We start from the raw sequence: 17,671 nt of genomic DNA on the forward strand, positions 1-17,671 counted from the left end.
CCGGCCCCACCCCCGCCGATGGGCCGGCCCGGCTCTCCCTGCCGAGAGATGGGCCGGCCCGGCGGCGCGCGGGCAGCGGTGGCGGCGGCGGCCCAAGATGGCGGAGCTGCAGCTGGACCCGGCGATGGCGGGGCTGGGAGGGGGTGGCGGGAGCGGGCTGGGCGACGGGGGTGGCCCGGGCCGCGGGCCCCCCAGCCCTCGCCCCGCCGGCCCCACGCCCCGCGGGCACGGCCGCCCGCCCGCCGCCGCCGCGCCGCCACTGGAGCCGGGTCCTGGACCGCCAGAGCGGGCAGGGGGAGGCGGTGCGGCCCGCTGGGTCCGGCTGAACGTGGGCGGCACCTACTTCGTGACCACCAGACAGACCCTAGGCCGGGAGCCCAAGTCTTTCCTCTGTCGCCTCTGCTGCCAGGAGGACCCGGAGCTGGACTCGGACAAGGTGCGCCCCGCCCTCGGGCGCGCCCCCGCTCTTCGGACCCCCTTGTTCCTCCTAGCTCGTCCCCAGATTCCTGCGACACGCTCCTCCCAGGCGGGCTTTTCGGGCCGGGACCCCCTTCCCATCCCTCTCCCGCCAGGCTGGCCATGGGGGCTATTCTCCCCCATCCTCAGTCGCACCCTGGCTCTCTGACCCCGCCCTTCACTCTAAGCAACTCGGTCCCCATGCTGTGCCCACCCGCACCCACGAGAACCCGCTCCACACCCCTTCTCCGTACACATCTCATACCCGCCCCTCAGATCTGCATGAGTTTTCCCCTGGCTCCTCGTCAGCCCCTCACTGCCTGTGCCAGATGCGTCCAGAACTGGGTCAGGTTGAGCTAAGGCATCTTTCTAGCTTTCTCAGACTTCCTCTCGGACCCCTCTGCCAAGTTGGGTGAAAGCCTCGGTCTGACAGCTGCAGGAAGTGTTTCTGGTGATACCACACTTCTTTCCTGTGGTCCTGGGCCCTGAGCTCTTATCTGGTGACAGCCACTGTTTTAGGACTATTAGAGCTCAGATACATTCCTTGGAAAGAGATTACCAGTTGCCAGTGCAAACCTAAGCTGACTGGTTAAGACCATCGGAAAGTGAAAACTGAGGCCTGCTGTTGGGCAAGATGCATGGCTACAAACAAAGTTGAGAGGTGACGAGGCACTTCCAACCCGTTTCCAGTTTGACATGTTTATTGATTAACTCTACACATTCATCTTTCAGTTGCCAGCGTAAAGGCATTGACCCTGGCTTATACCCCTGTATATCCTATGTAGCACTCAGCCAGTTACATTGAAATAGAGTTGGGGTTGGGTAAAGATTCGCTGATTTTTTTTTTTTTTTTAACTCACCAACTGCCTCTCTAATAAATCTCAGACTTATGGAAACCTGTCCCACCCGAACTTTAAAGAAATTTCAAAACCTTTGCTTATAAAGGAATTATTTTTATCTACCCTAAATCTTTCTCTGTTGCAGTAGAAGCCAGTTTCTTCTTGTTCCTTTTACTGTAAAGATGAGTAGGATTAAAGCTGCTCAGAGCCAAGTCCAGGCGGTGCCAAGCTTCCTCTGGGCACAGAACTAGGGTGTGTGAGTTACAGCTGGCAATGCAGACTCCCACTGATGTTGGCCTTGAGCTCAGGAGCATTGCCAACTATACAGAGGTTTTCTTAGAATTAGGAATGTGATTTGGGGGCAGTAGAGAGAGGTCAGAATGTCCATCTCAAGCAAAGATTTACATAATTAAAATATGGCATTTTCTTCCCCTTTCTTGATAATAGATGTCTTACAGAAGAATGGTGGTAATTGTGTCCAAGTAAAGATTTTGGAAGTTCAGGGGCACCTGGGTGGCTCAGTCACTGAAGCGCCTGATTCTTGGTTTCAGCTCAGGTCATGATCTTACAATTTGTGGGTTCAAACCCCACATCAGGCTCTACACTGACAGCTGTGGAGCCTGCTTGGGATTCTCTGTCTTCCTCTCTCTCTCTCTCTGCCCCTCCTCCTCTCACTGTCTACCTCTTTGTCTCAAAATAAACAAACATTAAAAAAAAACAAGACTTTGGAAGTTCAAGTAAATGCCTGCATGATGACTGTACATCTATCTGTAACTCCGTGCCTGAAATGATCTCAGAGTACAAGATACATAAAGCTAGCCTTCTTGCCAGTAGTTTGTGATAAAAAATGTCTAGCAACACTTGCCCCCTTGCTAATGAGTGGTGACAGAGAGGCTGAAACCCTGCCCCAACTTAGTCCAACAGCTCCAAAGTGTTATCTTTGTGTTTGGTTGGCAGGACGAGACAGGAGCCTATCTGATTGACAGGGACCCCACCTACTTCGGTCCTATCCTCAACTACCTCCGCCACGGGAAACTCATCATTACAAAGGAGTTGGCTGAAGAAGGTAAGAACAGTGTTTTAATTGGGCATTTTCAGAACTCAGCCCATATCTTGAAAGCCGTTTCACAGATTGGAATTTTGTTTGAGATTTTCATCAAGGTCACATGCAGGTGTAGTAAACATTTATGAAAGTGAACAGGGAGTCTATAGTTACGTAGTCTTATCTGAGGAAGTCTTCTTTAAGGGATCCCCACTGGGCTCTGTCCAGCCTTCCTTAATGAGAAGAAAAATAGGTAACTCAGCTTTGCAAATCACTTCAGGAGCATTTTTCAAACCTGCAGAATTGTCAGGATCCGTTTTTACTTTCACTTATGTGCTTGCTGGCAGTGAAATGTCCATACCCTGAAGCATCACATCTCTGACATTAATTATTTATATTTTCACTTTTAGTTTGAACTTGCAGCTGTAAAAAGTAATAAAGGCTTGGCCTCATTTCTTGTAAGACTGGTCTCATGCTTCCTTGTAAATTTTTGCAGCTGACCTAATTCATTCTCCAGTCCATTGTCAGCTGTATCATCTTTTTGGTTGGTACGACATTTGGACTCTAAGTGGGTCTAGATATCTTTCTAAAAGACTTGGCGTGGCCTCGCCAAAGGCATTCCGTTGAAGATTGGGGCCTCTCCCTAAATCCAGGGCACCCTGACCTGGAGGCTTTAGTTCTGAGTGAGAAAGCTGTAATGGCTGTGCTAGTTAATGAAATGGCTGCGAAGCACATCTGTTTCAACCAGTAAGAAGAGGACTTGTGCATGTGCTGTCTCTTTTTTCAACATTTCAGATGCATTCAAAAATCATGGGAACCATACAATAAACTTCATGCACCCACCATCTAGCTTCAGCAGTTAACCACCTCATGGATAGTCCTGTTTCTGGAAAAGAGGAATCTTAAGCATCTTTTCTGAAGGCCTTTAAAAAATTTTTTTTGAAATATTTTCAAATTCAGAGAAAAAGGCGAGAATAACAGAACTCGCAGCTTCACCACCATTTTTTGAGATCTGTGTTACCCTTTGTTCTCTCTCTGTCCCCCCCCACCACGCTTCTCCCTCCCCCCACCATAGTTTTTATTTCTGAACTATTTGAGACTAGATTACAGATGAGTCCCTTAATACTTCAGTGTATTTCCCAAGAACAAGGTTATTCCCTTATGTAAGCACAGTATGGTTATCAAGATCAGGGAATTTAATATTGATAAATACTTCTATCTACAGCTTATATTCCAATTTTATCAGTTCCAGCAATGTCCTTTATAGCAAGTTTGTTTGTTTGTTTGTTTGTTTCTGATACTGAATCACACATCCCCTTTGTTGTCCTGTCCAAGGCCTTTGATTTTATTTGGCAAAGCATTCTCTCAGTGATTGCTTTTTATCTTGTTCAAATAATAAGCACCCTATTAAACTTTGGTCCACATAAATGTATATACACACACCCACGCCCGGTAATTTTTAGGACCGACTAGGTAAACTTTGCAAGCTCAGGAATTCTCCAATGTGACAAGTTCCAGAAACTAAGTGACATATGGGAAAGGTGCCCTGCAGCTAATGGGCAGGTGCAGAGAGAGTCAGAGAAGGTGCCAAGTGGGAAGCCGCAGCGGTGAAACAGAGTGAACAGAGCAGACCCAGAATTTGACTCACTCAATTTAGGGAGAAGGGAGGGGGGTACACCCTAAATAGCAAAGAAATGTTTCCCAGGCTGAAGGAGAGAGACTAGACTTCAATTTGAAAAGTGCAGTTCAGGGGCACCTGGGTGGCTCAGTCAGGTGAGGGTCAGACTCTTGATTTTCTTGATTTTGGTTCAGGTCATGATCTCAAGACTGTGAGATTAAGCCCTGTGTCGGGCTCTGAGCTGAGTGTGGAGCCTGCTTCAGATTCTCTCTCACTCTCCCTCTGCCCCTCTCCCCCATTTGCACTCTCTCTCTCTCTCTCTCAAATTAAAAAAAGGGGGGCGCCTGGGTGGCTCAGTCAGTTGAGTGTCCTACTCTTGACCTTGGATCCAGTCATGATCTCACGGTTCAAGCCCCGCATAAGGCTCTTCACTGACAGTGCAGAGCCTGCTGGGATTCTTTCTCTCCTTTCTCTGCCCCTCCCCTGCTCACTTGCCCTTTCTCTCTCAAATAAATAAACTTAAAAAAATTCTAAAAACAAGTTTCAAGGGGTGCCAGGGTGGCTCAGTCGGTTAGACATCTTTTTTTTTTTAACGTTTATTTATTTTTGAGAGAGCGAGCTCATGCGTGGGTAAGGGGCAGAGAGGGAAGGAGACACAGAATCTGAAGCAGGCTCCAGGCTCTGACCTATGAGCACAGGAACCCGATGCGGGGCTCAAACTCATGAACCGTGAGATCATGACCTGAGCTGAAGTCAGACACTCTATCCACTGAGCCACCCCGGACACCCCTGACTTTGATTTTGGCTTAGGTCATGATCTCTTGTGTGTGAGTTCTGGCCCCCCTGTATCTGCCTCCACTCTGGTAGTGCAGAGCCTGCCTGGAATTTTCTCTCCTTCTCTCTCTGCCCCTTGCACGTGCTTGCTCTCTCAAAATAAATAAACTTTAAAAAAATGCTCGGGCACCTGGGTGGCTCAGTTGGTTGAGCGTCCGACTTCGGCTCAGGTCATGATCTCACAGCTCGTCAGTTCAAGCCCCGCATTGGGCTCTGTGCTGACAGCTCAGACCCTGGAGCCTGCTTCGGATTCTGTGTCTCCTTCTCTCTCTGCCCCTAACCCACTCGCATTCTGTCTCTCTTTCAAAAATAAATAGACATTAAAAAAAAAAAAAATGCTTTCCCTCTCCTCCTGTCCCTTCCTTGCACATGCTCTGTCTCATGGTCTTGCTCTCTCTTTCTCTCTCTCTCTCAAAAAAAATGCAGTTCTTAGCAAGCATGTAAACTTTAGCCTCTTCTCACTATTTTCCAGGGAGCGTAACACATCTTTAACTACATACGGTTTGGTCCTTGTCCTAGGTGTTCTGGAAGAAGCGGAGTTTTACAACATTGCATCTCTTGTGCGGCTGGTTAAGGAACGGATACGGGACAATGAGAACAGAACTTCTCAGGTAATGGGTTTTGAACTCTTTTTTTGTTTTGGTTTGGTTTTTATTTTTTATTTTGGTTTAAGATTTTATTTTTAAGTAATCTTTACACCCAACGTGGGTCTTGAACTCACAACCTTGAGATCAGGAGTCACATGCTCCATGCGTGCTCCATCGGCTGAAGCAGCCAGGCACCCCATGGTTTTGAACTCTTAAAGGGAAAAGGTCTTAGTGGCTCTCTTTGTCCCTGCGTCTGGGTGGGATTTGAAAAGGTTGCTGTGCTGCTTGGCAAGAGCTGCCTCTCCCCTTAAAGCTGGAAGTCTGGGGGCGCCTGGGTGGCGCAGTCGGTTAAGCGTCCGACTTCAACCAGGTCACAATCTCGCGGTCCGTGAGTTCGAGCCCCACGTCGGGCTCTGTGCTGACAGCTCAGAGCCTGGAGGCTGTTTCAGATTCTGTGTCTCCCTCTCTCTCTACCCCTCCCCTGTTCATGCTCTGTCTCTCTGTGTCTCAAAAATAAATAAACGTTAAAAAAAAAAAAAATTTTTTTTTAAAAAGCTGGAAGTCTGTGTGGAACATGGGCCATCCACCAGGCAGACAGCGCATACGCCATCAGACTTATTCAGAACAAGGAAACAGAAGAAGAAATAGCAAAGCAAAACAGCCCCCATATCCCTTTAGAAGAGTGGGGAGGTTGTAGCTGCTTATCATGGGACAGCAGGAGGGACCCGCAGCACTTTAGGCCCAGAACCTGTTCTCGCAGAGTATCTGTCTCCCTCCACATAAAGACCCAGCAAGCTCTTACTTCCACCTGTTGGCCACTCTTTAAGTCTTTATTAGGACCAGCTTTTTAAAGTGTGACCATGTCGCATTCAGCTCCTGATAGCCACGTGAAAGCAGTCTCATGGCCTAGACTTTAGGAGCTGCTTGTGAATCATGCTTCTGAGGAAATAGGCTTCTCTGTTTATTGTGAAGTCTGGGTTTTTATATGAACTTGGTAGATACAGTAACAGGAAGAAACACACAATTTGCCTCCTAGTTTTGAGGGGGTACAGGTAGCTTATTTCACATCACATCACCCGTCACACGTCTTAAGTGGCCACAGCGGCATCTTTTAGGCCCTTGAGATTCTCTGCTTCCTAGGGAGGGTCTGTGCCCTCCAGAAGCTTGAAGTCTAGCAGGGAAAACAGACGCTCCCTTTCCTGTATTTAGGTTCTATTTTAAGAAAGTACCACTGCAGGAACAGAGGGCATGGTTGGACTCTGCTGTGACCATCTGTCTTGTAGCAGGACTTGCTCTTATCCCATCAGATGCTGGTGGTAGATGCTTTCCTGAGATCCATTCTGTTGCAGTGTAGAATTTTCCTGTGATTAAGCAGAAGGTAATATGTTTCTTTTCAAAACTCAAAAAAATAAAAAATAGTTCCTTGCTCTTTCTGTGTTAGAGTTTACATATCCAAGTTTTCTGGCTCTGAATGGAATTATCTGGTTGAATAACTGACACCTATTTTTTTTTTCAAAAATGATTTCTCTCATTCACTTAATCTGTAGTCATTTGCAAAGGTGAGAAGAGCTTCCTTAGTTTTCTTCCCGCTGGCTGATGGCTGAAAGCCTTCTTTTTATTATTATTACTTTTCTTAATGTTTGTTTATTTTTGAGAGAGAGAGCACAAGCAGGGGAGAGGCAGAGAGGGGGGGGGGATAGAGGATCTGAAGCGGGCTCCTGACGGTAGAGAGCCAATGCGGGGCTCGAACCTGCGAACCACGAGATCATGACCTGAGTAGAAGTCAGACGCTTAACCGACTGAGCCACCCAGCACCCCTGAAAAACTTCGAATGTTCAAAAATGAATTTATAGTTGGTTTGCCATTTTATTGTATAAAATAGGATCCGGTGGTGCCAGTCTTTTCACCATCTCGTGTTAAACTTACATGGCATCTTTTACTATCGTGGATATTTAATAGCTGGGCATTCTGAAAATCTAGCTTTATCCTTAATTTTCCACATTCCAAAAAAGCTTTTGATTGCCTAGTGTAAATTCATGGTGCCATGAATTATGTAACTTGAAGCCATTCAACCCTGAACGTTCGCAACTCTGCCATTAGCTGATTCCTTGAGAGCATTGTAAGTTTTCTATTTGATGACAGCGATGAAGTTAATTAGTCTTCTAGGTTCTGAAGGCTTGTGGATATAGACCCAGTTGGAAGCTTTTTTGTTCTAGGGATGTAAAGGCCTTTTGGATGTTAATTGATCTTTCCATCTGTCCTTTTTATTGAGTGAAACTCTGAGCAGTGGAGTCGAGGTTGTTCAAAGACACCCTCTTTTGCATGTGTCACACGTGGCTCTGAGGCCAAATTGGCCATGTGTGTATTTTTGTAGCTGTCCTTTCAAACACATTCTCTCCTTCAACTTGTCTTTTTTTTTTTTTTTTTAAGATTTTATCTTTAAGTAATCTCTGTACCCAATGTGGGGCTCAAACTCACGACCCAAAGATCAAGAGCTGCACGCTCCTCCCAACAGAGCCAGCCAGGCGCCCCAACTTGTCTGTGTTGTAAGGAGACACACATGGGGCTCCTGGATGGCTCAGTCAGTTAAGCGGCCGACTTTGGCTCAGGTCATGATCTCACGGTCCACGAGTTCGAGCCCCGCGTCAGGCTCTGTGCTGACAGCTCGGAGCCTGGAGCCTGTTTCAGATTCTGTGTCTCCCTCTCTTTCTGACCCTCCCCCGTTCATGCTGTCTCTCCCTGTCTCAAAAATAAATAAATGTTAAAAAAAATTTTTTTTTTTAATTAAAAAAAAAAAAAGGAGACACACATGGCAGACATTCAAGCAAAGCCCAAGATGTGGGTTTCCCACCCCACCTTCCTTTGGTGACCCCTCATATCTCTTAGCGGCTGCCACCAGTTCTACTAACTTTGCTGTCTTTGGTATTTTATGTTGGGTGATTAATCTTAGTGCATTTGAGAATACTCGTGGTTTTCTTTGGAAGACAAAAATTACAAAGAGCTAACACATGCATCTTAAATACCTGGGACTTTGACAGTTGTGGCTGATATCATAGATCTTTCGCGATGCACTGAGTTTTGTAACATGAAACACTTGGTTGTTTCCAAAATGTGTGGTTAGATAGAGCCAGTTGAAGTCTTCCCGAGATTTGCCCTATATTTTAGGTGGAGGGAATGTTTTTCTTAGTACCTCGTGTAACAATAGTTGCATTCGGCTCAGAAGGGGAGAGCGTGGAAGAAAGCGCGGTGTGGTTGGCAGATCAGCCCGAGGCCTGGCACTGCCTCCGACCCAATTAGTACCGCCTCGCTCAGGCGAGACACCGTGCTGACATCAGTGTCCCACTGAAGATGGGAGGAGAGGGAAAGCCACTCTGGGCTCCTAGTGCTCCGTGATCCACAGCTGCTTTTGTTGAGCCAGTATTTCCCCAGTAGTGAGTTCTTCCAAAACTGATTTTCCAGATAACTGAAGCCCAGTCATCCTTTTGCAAAAGTACTAAAGCCAAGTTTTCATTATTCTTCAGGAAACGGTCCACATTTTCTTAAGGTCACGTGACTCTAACCAGTCCCTCTCTCCCTCATGGAGCTTCGTTGTTCTGAGCTTCAGTTGCTGTTTGTGCTCTAACAAATGCCTCCTGGCCTCCAGGACGGGCAGTGGATGTGCAGCTATTTATTGGACCCAACACTGAGTGGTCCAAGACTGCTAAATACAAGTCTCCCTGTGGGCCTCTAATTGTCCTCTGACGAACAGGGACTTTCATCTGGTGAGCATGCCTCCTTGCAGCAGCCCTGGCTGTCACCTGACTCTGGCCGAGTCGTAAGTGTGAGGGGTCCTCAGGTGGTTAGAGTATAGGGGCCTTAGTGCTGCAACTTTAGGGCATCCCGCCTTTCGCTTCTGTTCTAGAAAGTCGAGTCAGCTAGCAAATGACTTCTGTCTGAATCTCTGACACCAGCTGGGGTGTCCCAACAGTTTAATCCTATCCTGACACTAATAAGTAGTAACTATTTCCACAGGTTTCAGGGCTCAGTCCCACGAGACTGCCCTTCCTTCAGACGCCAGTGCCAAATCCCGGTTCCCAGGCTACCTGTACTTCTGTCCAATTCGGCTACAAATTCAAGGGTTCCCATGACATCCCCTTTGGGTTCAGTAATTTCCTAGAACAACTCCTAAAACTCAGGAAAATGCTAAACTTACTATTACAGTTGATCTCCAGCAGACTAAGGAACAGCCAAGCGAAGAGAGACGTGGGGTGGGGTCCTGAGCACAGGAGCCTCTGTGCGTGCAGTTGGAATGTGCCACTTGCCCAGGACATCGATGTGTTTGCCAACTCGGAAACTCCCTGAACCCCCCTGTTCAGGGGTTTTTAAGGATGTTTCATTATGTAGGCATGACTGATTCAATTAAACCATTGGCCACTGGTGATTGAATTCAGTCTCCACTGAGGTCAGCGGGTAGGACTGAAAGTTCTAACTCTCTAATGGTGCTTGGTCTTTCTGGAGACCAGTCATTAGCACAAAAAAGACCCTTTTATCACTCAGGAAATTCCAAGGGTTTTAGGAGCTCTGTGCTAGGAACCAGGAGCAAAGACCAAATACTTATTTTTTTGTTACACACTTTTGTAACAGGAATGTTACCATTTAACACTGAAACACTCCCAGGTACCATCAGCGGAGGGTGAAAATAGTTTGAACATTGGTATATTGTGGGGTTCCTTTTTACTATGTTATTCCCTTAATAAGGTATTGCTCTGGATAAACCAAATTATGGTCTACATTTTCAGCATGTATGTCATGATATGAACAACTTAAAAAGAAAATGTGGCTCTCTTGTCCAAAGCAATTTTCCTCTGTTTTCTACTCTGGGAAATAGATGAAATCTAATCACATAATTCATTTCTCTGAACTTCAGAATTATTTTACCCACTAATTCATATTCTTGGGCCTTTTTCTTTTCTTTCTTTCCTTGGATAAGTTTTTACTGAAGGATGACATTGCCCATGAACTCATAGTCATGAGGTTGAGCCCCACGTCAGGCTCCACGCCGCGCATGGGGGCCTTCTTGGGATTCTCTCGGCCCCTCCCCTGCTTGCATGCACGTGCACTTGCTCTCTATCACAATAAGTAAGTAAACATTCTTATAAAAGAAAACCTTAAGAAGAGAAAGGTGACAGTGCCACTTGTAAGAGGGGACGGTGTGTGGCTGTTCAGAAAAAACGTCCAAGCAAATTCCTTTTCACTGTTCATTCTTTGGACGAGCCTCCCTAGCGCAGCTGCGAACGTCGTGTCCTTGAAATTGTTCTTCTAAGTCCGTTGGTTGTTGCAGGGCCCCGTGAAGCACGTGTACAGAGTCCTGCAGTGCCAGGAAGAGGAGCTTACACAGATGGTCTCCACTATGTCTGATGGTTGGAAATTCGAACAGGTATGTTTCCTAAGTGGCAGCCACCGCAGCATCTCAGCCCAGGAGCCCACGTCCCTCAAACAGCTGCCATCTGTAACCAGCTAACCCCAGGGGTTCGTAGGGCCACGTGTGAACCTGTTCAGAAATGTGGGAATTATTCTGTCAGCTGTATAGGATGAGTTGGGAAGAATTCAGAATAGTATCATGTCTCCTGACTTCATATCCAAGTTTTAATTTGATTGTGCCCAGAGGGAGTCAGCCAGCCTGTTTAGGCTTGAAAGTGTCTCTCTGAGGTTTTTTCTCCCTCAGAGGGATTTCTTTCAAAAGCACTCAGTTGAAACATCCTAGAATAAGTACATAAAGAAGGCTAGGACTCAGCAACTACCCTACCTTTCCTTCCCAGGATAAGAACTCTGTCATTCTGAACATATCTAATCCACTGCAGAAAGCAAGAGCAGGTATGAGAGGAGCCAGACGTGATGAGAGGTGGAGCTTGGCCATTTCCCATCAGGCTGTGATTTCTGCTCCTTTAGCTTTGCGTGGTGGCAGAATTACCAAAACAAAACCAGACAGGCAGAATTGTACTGTTTTCTTCCATTAGATGGCAGGGTTGTTCAGTTCATCTATTGTGTGCGCAACAGGGAGCCTGGCATGAATAGAATGGATATATATAGAAGGGATATGTATTGTGTGGATCGTGCCTATTTTTAATGTAGAGTTTAAGCGTCAGTTGAACTGTCACCATAAACTTACCTTCTCAAATAACTTCTGTTCGTCGTGTTAACGGTATTGGGTTATGGATCAAATACACAGGTGTCTTGGTCGTCAGAGCCAACACTGGATAATTCCTCACCCCTCCACTGCAGAATCAATTCTGCCTGTGTATGTTGGCCTAGTTCCTTTCTTTTCCCTTTTTTTTTTTTTAAAGTAGTTCCACACCCAATGTGAGGCTTAAACTCACGACCCTGAGACCCTGAGATCAAGAGTTCCGTGTTCTCCCAACGGAGCCACCCAGGCGCCCCTTCCTTTATAGGTCAGCCTAGTTCTTATTCATGTGGGGGCTGCAACATGTTGCCATACTTCCACTCCACAAGTATTTTCCCTGAGAAAAGTCTTTTTTTTTTCTCAAATATTTTCTTTTTAAATAATCTCTACACCCAACATGAGTTCCAGCTCATAACCCTAAGATCGGGAGTCACATGCTCTACCAACTGAGACAGCCAGGCGCCCTTCCCTAAGTCTTAAGCAAAGAATGTTCCCAAATAAAAAAAAAAAAAAAAAATTTTTTTTAAGTATTCTTGATGAAAGCAGTGAATAATTTTTTATTTTCTTTTTCTCATCTTGTTAACATTCAGGGGGCAGGTGAAGCGTGAAACATGAAGTCATGTTCCCACTGACTCTATTATATGGATGAGGAAGTTCAGGCACAGGAAGGCAGAGGGACCCAAAGCCCATTCATAGAGCAAGTCAGTCCTGTTCTTCTGACTTGAGGCCCTACATGATTGCCCGGATGACCTTACCCTTGGGCTCCACTTTTCTTGGTGCATGTGCATTTCCTGTTTAAAATTAAATCCTGAATTCAATTTGCCGAAAAGGTTAAAAGTCCCAGCAGCATATGGCTTATGGTAACTCTTCAGTGATTCACTCGGTGCTTTCCAGAGCCTTTTGAGTGCCAGTCTCCTGTCTGGGACTTCTGCTTAAAGATGAGCCAGCCCTGTGTAGGTGTTTGGCTAAAGCAAGTGTCCATTTTCATTCACAGAAACATTCTCTTTCACCTCAGTGTTTGCTAGAAGGAATATGATCATGTTCATCCTAGCTGCTGCCTTTGGGATTGTTTCAAGTGCTTGGGTGGGGAGACAGTGGCAGATCCCATCCTTTCCTCCTCTGGGGAAGCCTTGTTGAGGACACCCAAGTGAATAACCGATCCAGGTATCCCCTGGGCCGTGATAGTCCCAGACAGTTCATCATCCTGTGAGAAGCAAAACCACAAAGTTCGGACAGGAGGCGGGTTGGGTCTGTGTGGCACTTGAGCACTTTAAGAGGACTGTTCACCATGCTCTGGTTTTGTCAGCTAATCAGCATTGGATCTTCCTATAACTACGGAAATGAGGATCAGGCAGAATTCCTCTGTGTTGTCTCCAGAGAACTCAATAATTCCACCAATGGCATTGTCATAGAGCCAAGTGAGAAGGCAAAGGTAAGAAATCGCGTCACCAGAATTTTGTCTCTGACTCGTTTGTTCCCAGCCCCTCAGTGGACTTGGCCTGGACTGTTTGGTGCTCCTGACTTCTTCTCTTTCCTTCCAAAGCTAGCTTTGCATTTTTCCTTCATTTTGGTTGTTGACTGTTGTCATTTAAATCAGGATTTATGGAGCAGTGACCAAGCGTTCTTAGTTAGGAAGTAGGTACTGAAATAGAGTAGACTTTATGTACCCACCTGTCAAATCAGTGAAAAATCTAATTGCAAAGTGAGAATTGTGAAACTCAAAATGGGAAAATATTTTGTGTTTATTCTTTGAAACCATTTTCTCTCTTTTTTGTCCTGTCTCAAGAGAAAAGGTATTTGGTTACCTTTGTGACTTCCCCCACCTTAAGTTACTGGAAAATTGTACACTGTTATCCTCTTTTTCCTGTACTGTGCCCCCCCCACCCCCCCCCCAACTCTCTCTGTCTCTCATAAACACTTCTAAGTCGGCAATTTCCTTTAGCGTGGGAGAAGGGGTCTGACAGCACGGATACTGTGGGTGCAGTGGTGTTCAGCAAGAGGCTTTTACAACTGAAGTGCTTCAGGGGAGGTTAGGGCTCAGCCCTGCCTTGCTTCCTGCGGTGACAGGACTGTTGTGCTGCCCAGCGGGGTCCAGTGGAAAGCGGCCGCGGGTCCCTTTTCCCTCAGCAGTCTGCTTAGCAGCCTCGGCCCAAGCCTCAGCCCTCCCCCCCATCTTCCATTTGCAGATTCTTCAGGAGAGAGGATCTCGGATGTAAATTCCAGATTCTTAACCATCAAGAGAACAAGCCGGCAGAGCACCTTGTGAAGTTAAATCTTGCTCCTGTACAGTAACCGAGCTCCTGCAAGGCACGGCTGAGCCTGGCCCCCCAATGGAGAAGTGTTCTGGTCAAAACCAAAGGAACCCCTGCCTGCCCCCCACAGGAACCTGAAGACAGATGCACTTCCGGCTGCAGAATACCTTTTCAGAAACCTGCTTTTGTCTTCTTAGCCAGTGTTAGATCAAATCCTTACCACAGCAGCTGGGCTGGGCTCCCAGTGGGGGCCTTTACGGGGGACGCGGGGGAGGGGAAGAGGAAGGCCTAGCTCCTCGTACAGGCCTGTGCTTCAGGGACGCTGGAGCAAACGCCAGAGGATCATCCCTGGGCCGTGCCATGTTTTTGCCTGGGTGCCACGTTGGACGTTGGCAGCCACTTTGTAACACTATCTTTCCCCTCTTCCCCGCACCCCACACAAATGCAGCAGGTGCCAAGGATTCTAGCTTCAGTTCGTCGAATTGAGGTCTCGGGTAAAGGATAGATCCGCAGAATACCCCATATTCCTGTGGACGAAACCTCTTTGAGGAAGGGGAAGACGGGGTATCCGTGGTTGTGGGTGGAGGTTGGGGATCGCCGCTCTGGGTTCGGGGCACTCAGCTGCTACCGTGTTCGTCCTTGCCTCATCTGTCTCCGGCAGCCCGGACCCTCCAGTAGCTTGCTTGCTCCTCAGGTGGAGGTTAGAGGCAGGCGGCATCCCACACCTGTCCCACACAGAGGGGCACTGAGGGAGGCCACACCCTCCATTGACCCATCTTCCTAACCTGACTTTCTGAACTGGACCGAAGATAAAGGGACTTTGGATCCTCTGATGGCTTGGGTGGGGACAGCTATTTCTTTGAAAGTTGCCAAATGTGTTCTATTGTAGTATCCAAAAGTGTCGTTATTTCTGTGACTGTCTCTTGGAAATGCCTTGACTGAACGTTCGATATTTGTCCGAGTCTCCTGGTTTCTAACCTTGGCAAACCTGCCCCGCAGCCGTGTCCGTGACGCCACGCCAGCCCCTGCAGGGTATACGTGTTTGCTGGGCAGTCCGAGGACTCCCCGCGTCTCTGAGCCCGACCCTTTACCATCACTTCTGTCTGCAGAGTGCCGCATCCTCGAGAATCAAGTGCTTGTTTGGCCAGGGAGGGGAGTAAAGCCCTCCTTCGGGCTGGGACCACAGAGCTTGTATCTGGACCTTCTGTCTGCGCTTTTGAGTCTTAGTGAACAGTCACTGAACGCAAAGGGCTGGAGAATCTTTGTTCTTCCCTCGATGACTTTTCCCAGTGTGGCAAATGGCCCAGAGAAGGGGAAGGCGCCTCTGGGGCACGCTGCACCTGTAACAGCCACTCACGTTGGTCACTCCTGGTTTCCTTCACAGTGAGGCTCCCTCTGCTCCACAGCTCAGTGCTTACTAGGGGGGTCTGGGGCCATGGTTTTTGGAAATGACTCACAGACGGTGCCGAACGTCTTAGGAACTCATGACCTGCCTGCGTGCAGATGGCATAACTCTTCTCCGGATCTCACTTTGACCTTATCTCTCTGTGTGTAGAGCAGGATAGAAATGTGTGTACAGGGGTGTCTGCTGCTCCGTGTGTGTCTACACACCAACGTGAGCGTGCATGTTGACATCGGCCCCTTGGACTTTGGCCTGTGCCCACGATTTCTACAGCTATAAACATTAGAGGAACTTCTACCTGCAGCAAAAGCAGTCACCTTTCAGAGACGTCGCAGGCATCCTCCTGTCATCTTTCGGAAAGCACGAGATTGGGCATGTGGAGGAAAAGCTGCTCAGACCTGAGTAGGACAGAGGACTCTGGAAGACTTGCCCTTTGGCCAGAAAAGTAACATTTGACTCTAAGGAGGGAAAAAAGCAGCTTCATTTGGGACCTTGAGCCCAATCAGATCTGCTTTCCCTGGGGCATGCCTGGGCATCAGCCCGTGCTCCTCGTGCTCCTCGTGCTCTTCGTGCTCCCCATGCTCTAGTGCTCTTAGTGCTCCCAAGCCTGCACGAAGGGGTAAAGCGAGGCAGGCCAGAGGGCAGAGGTGGGAAGCCCCTCAGGAACGCATAGTCTTTTCTCTTTTCAGAGCCCCACAGTGGATCCTGTAGAAAAAACTGCTGAGCCCCTCACTCGATGCTCTTGAGAAATTAACACAAGTGACATTTCTGCTCCCCTAGAGGGCTGGCTTTCACGAGGTCCCCCTCCTTCTGGCAGCCCAATGACAATTGTTCCAGTGCTCCTGAGTCTGAGGATGATTCAGTTCTTAAGGTTTCTGGAAAAGTATTCGCCCCAGCCCTTTAGGAACCAAGTCAGTATTTTTTTTTTTTACTGAAAGCCTTCTGGGAGAGCCCAGCTGATTACTTCGGAGGGAGGCCTGGCCATCCATCGGTTTGGGGGTGTCACGTGGCCAGGGACCCAGACTCTCTCCAGCCGCCCAGTGCTGCCAGGTGGGGAGTGTCTTCCTTTTTCGTGTTGTGCCCAGGCCTGAGGCCGCGGGCGACTCAGGCCCAGCTCACAAAGCAGCCTGGCCTCTCCTAGGAGATGCCACACTAGCACGCTTCTGTCTTTCCTTCAGAACCTGCTTCCTCCTTGGCAATGAGGCGCAGCCCAACCTCCTCTAGAGCGACTTCGTTTCTGCAGTCTTAACTGATCTCAGGGGTGTCAGCGAGGTGTAGGGGAGGAAGGGACAGAGATGCTGGGGGGTGGCCAAGAGGACAACCACATCCTCCGACATGGCCTTTGGCGCAGAGGTTAGGGACCATGCCTGTCACTTGTGGGTATTGTTTGTTACTGTTTGTGTATTTGAATAAAGTCTGAAATGCTGTGACCTTTTTTTGTCAATAAAGACAAGAAACAAACAGCCGAATCTCCTTGGTTTCCTGTCACTACTGATGATTCTCAAACTCTTCTCAGGAGAGGAGTTTCTCTGCACCTTTCCTACCTGGGCTTCTTAGAAAGTCCTAGTTTCTCCCGCTGCTGAAACTGCCTGAGGGCGTGTTGGGCCTTCCTCCTCATGACCAGGAGAGTGGTGAGGAACAGAAGGTGAGACAGATGGTCTGCCCACCAGGAAGCTGGGAAGAGGAGGGGAAGAGTAGAAGACCATTATTAAGGGGGGAAAAAAGTCTTCCTGGAAGAGAGTAACTGACAGGTGTCCGTTTTTCTCTGCATGGTAGAGAATGAGGAATAAAAGTGAGGTGAGTCGCCAGCAAGCCAAGTGTTGGTCACTTAAGGCACCAGGCAAGGTGTGGGACCCTCAAAAGGTGTTAGTACCCCCCCCCCCCCCCCCCCCGTCATAGGGTGCTTACAGCTGGGAAGACATGTATACACACAGCGAACGAGGTGTGTGTTTGTACCAGCCAGGGCCCAATGGGGGACAGACCACAGCAGTTAACAAGTGGTAAGAAGAGGAAAGGGCCCCCAGGCCCACTGAGGTGTCACAGGTGAAGTGACTGCAGGACGTAGTTATCGTTCTAGGGCAGGGGAGCCAAAGGAAGGGGTTGGGATTATTACAAAGTAACAGGCTTGGAAGAGGGGCCGAGGGGCCGCATAGAGGAGATGCTGCGGTCCCAGGGGGCTCAGCGAGACTGGTCGTAGGACCACGCTACTCCTGGAACCGTTCTAGGACCACACTCCTGGAAACAGCTCTTGCTGCCAGAGCAAAGCTGAGGTGCTGTGGTTTCTCCGTTAACCGGAAGAAGCGTGTCCCTTCTGCCCCGCCCCCCGCCCCGCCCCCTCCCGCCTCCCCAGTCTTGCAGTCCCCCTCTCACGTTCCCCATGGGTGCACCTGTCCAGGACTGAGCTGTTAAAGATGCACAGAGCAGAGTCTGGAGGGTGGCTTGGAGCTAAGACGTAATAGCCAGCAGCTTGGGCTGCTCGGC

The 17,671-nt window shown here is 48.3% G+C and overlaps 1 protein-coding gene across 1 annotated transcript; it reads left to right on the top strand.

Annotated features, from left to right (window-relative positions):
- The first annotated feature begins 64 nt into the window (after positions 1–64).
- KCTD2 (potassium channel tetramerization domain containing 2) lies at positions 65–16,659 on the top strand. Its single transcript, XM_043585221.1, has 6 exons — positions 65–436; positions 2,253–2,361; positions 5,309–5,400; positions 10,697–10,792; positions 12,843–12,968; positions 13,723–16,659. The coding sequence occupies exons 1-6, from the start codon at positions 98–100 to the stop codon at positions 13,750–13,752; spliced, it is 792 nt and encodes a 263-aa protein (XP_043441156.1). The 5' UTR covers positions 65–97; the 3' UTR covers positions 13,753–16,659.
- The last annotated feature ends 1,012 nt before the right edge of the window (positions 16,660–17,671 follow it).

The sequence above is a fragment of the Prionailurus bengalensis genome, chromosome E1, assembly GCF_016509475.1.
Source record: "Prionailurus bengalensis isolate Pbe53 chromosome E1, Fcat_Pben_1.1_paternal_pri, whole genome shotgun sequence".
NCBI lineage: Eukaryota > Metazoa > Chordata > Mammalia > Carnivora > Felidae > Prionailurus > Prionailurus bengalensis.

Bases quoted from the DNA above. Each gene is read 5' to 3' on its own strand.
- KCTD2 (XM_043585221.1), top strand. From the start codon at position 98: ATGGCGGAGCTGCAGCTGGACCCGGCGATGGCGGGGCTGGGAGGGGGT. The intron at 437-2,252 runs GTGCGCCCCGCC...TTTGGTTGGCAG, and splicing joins CGGAGCTGGACTCGGACAAG to GACGAGACAGGAGCCTATCT. The intron at 10,793-12,842 runs GTATGTTTCCTA...TGGTTTTGTCAG, and splicing joins ATGGTTGGAAATTCGAACAG to CTAATCAGCATTGGATCTTC.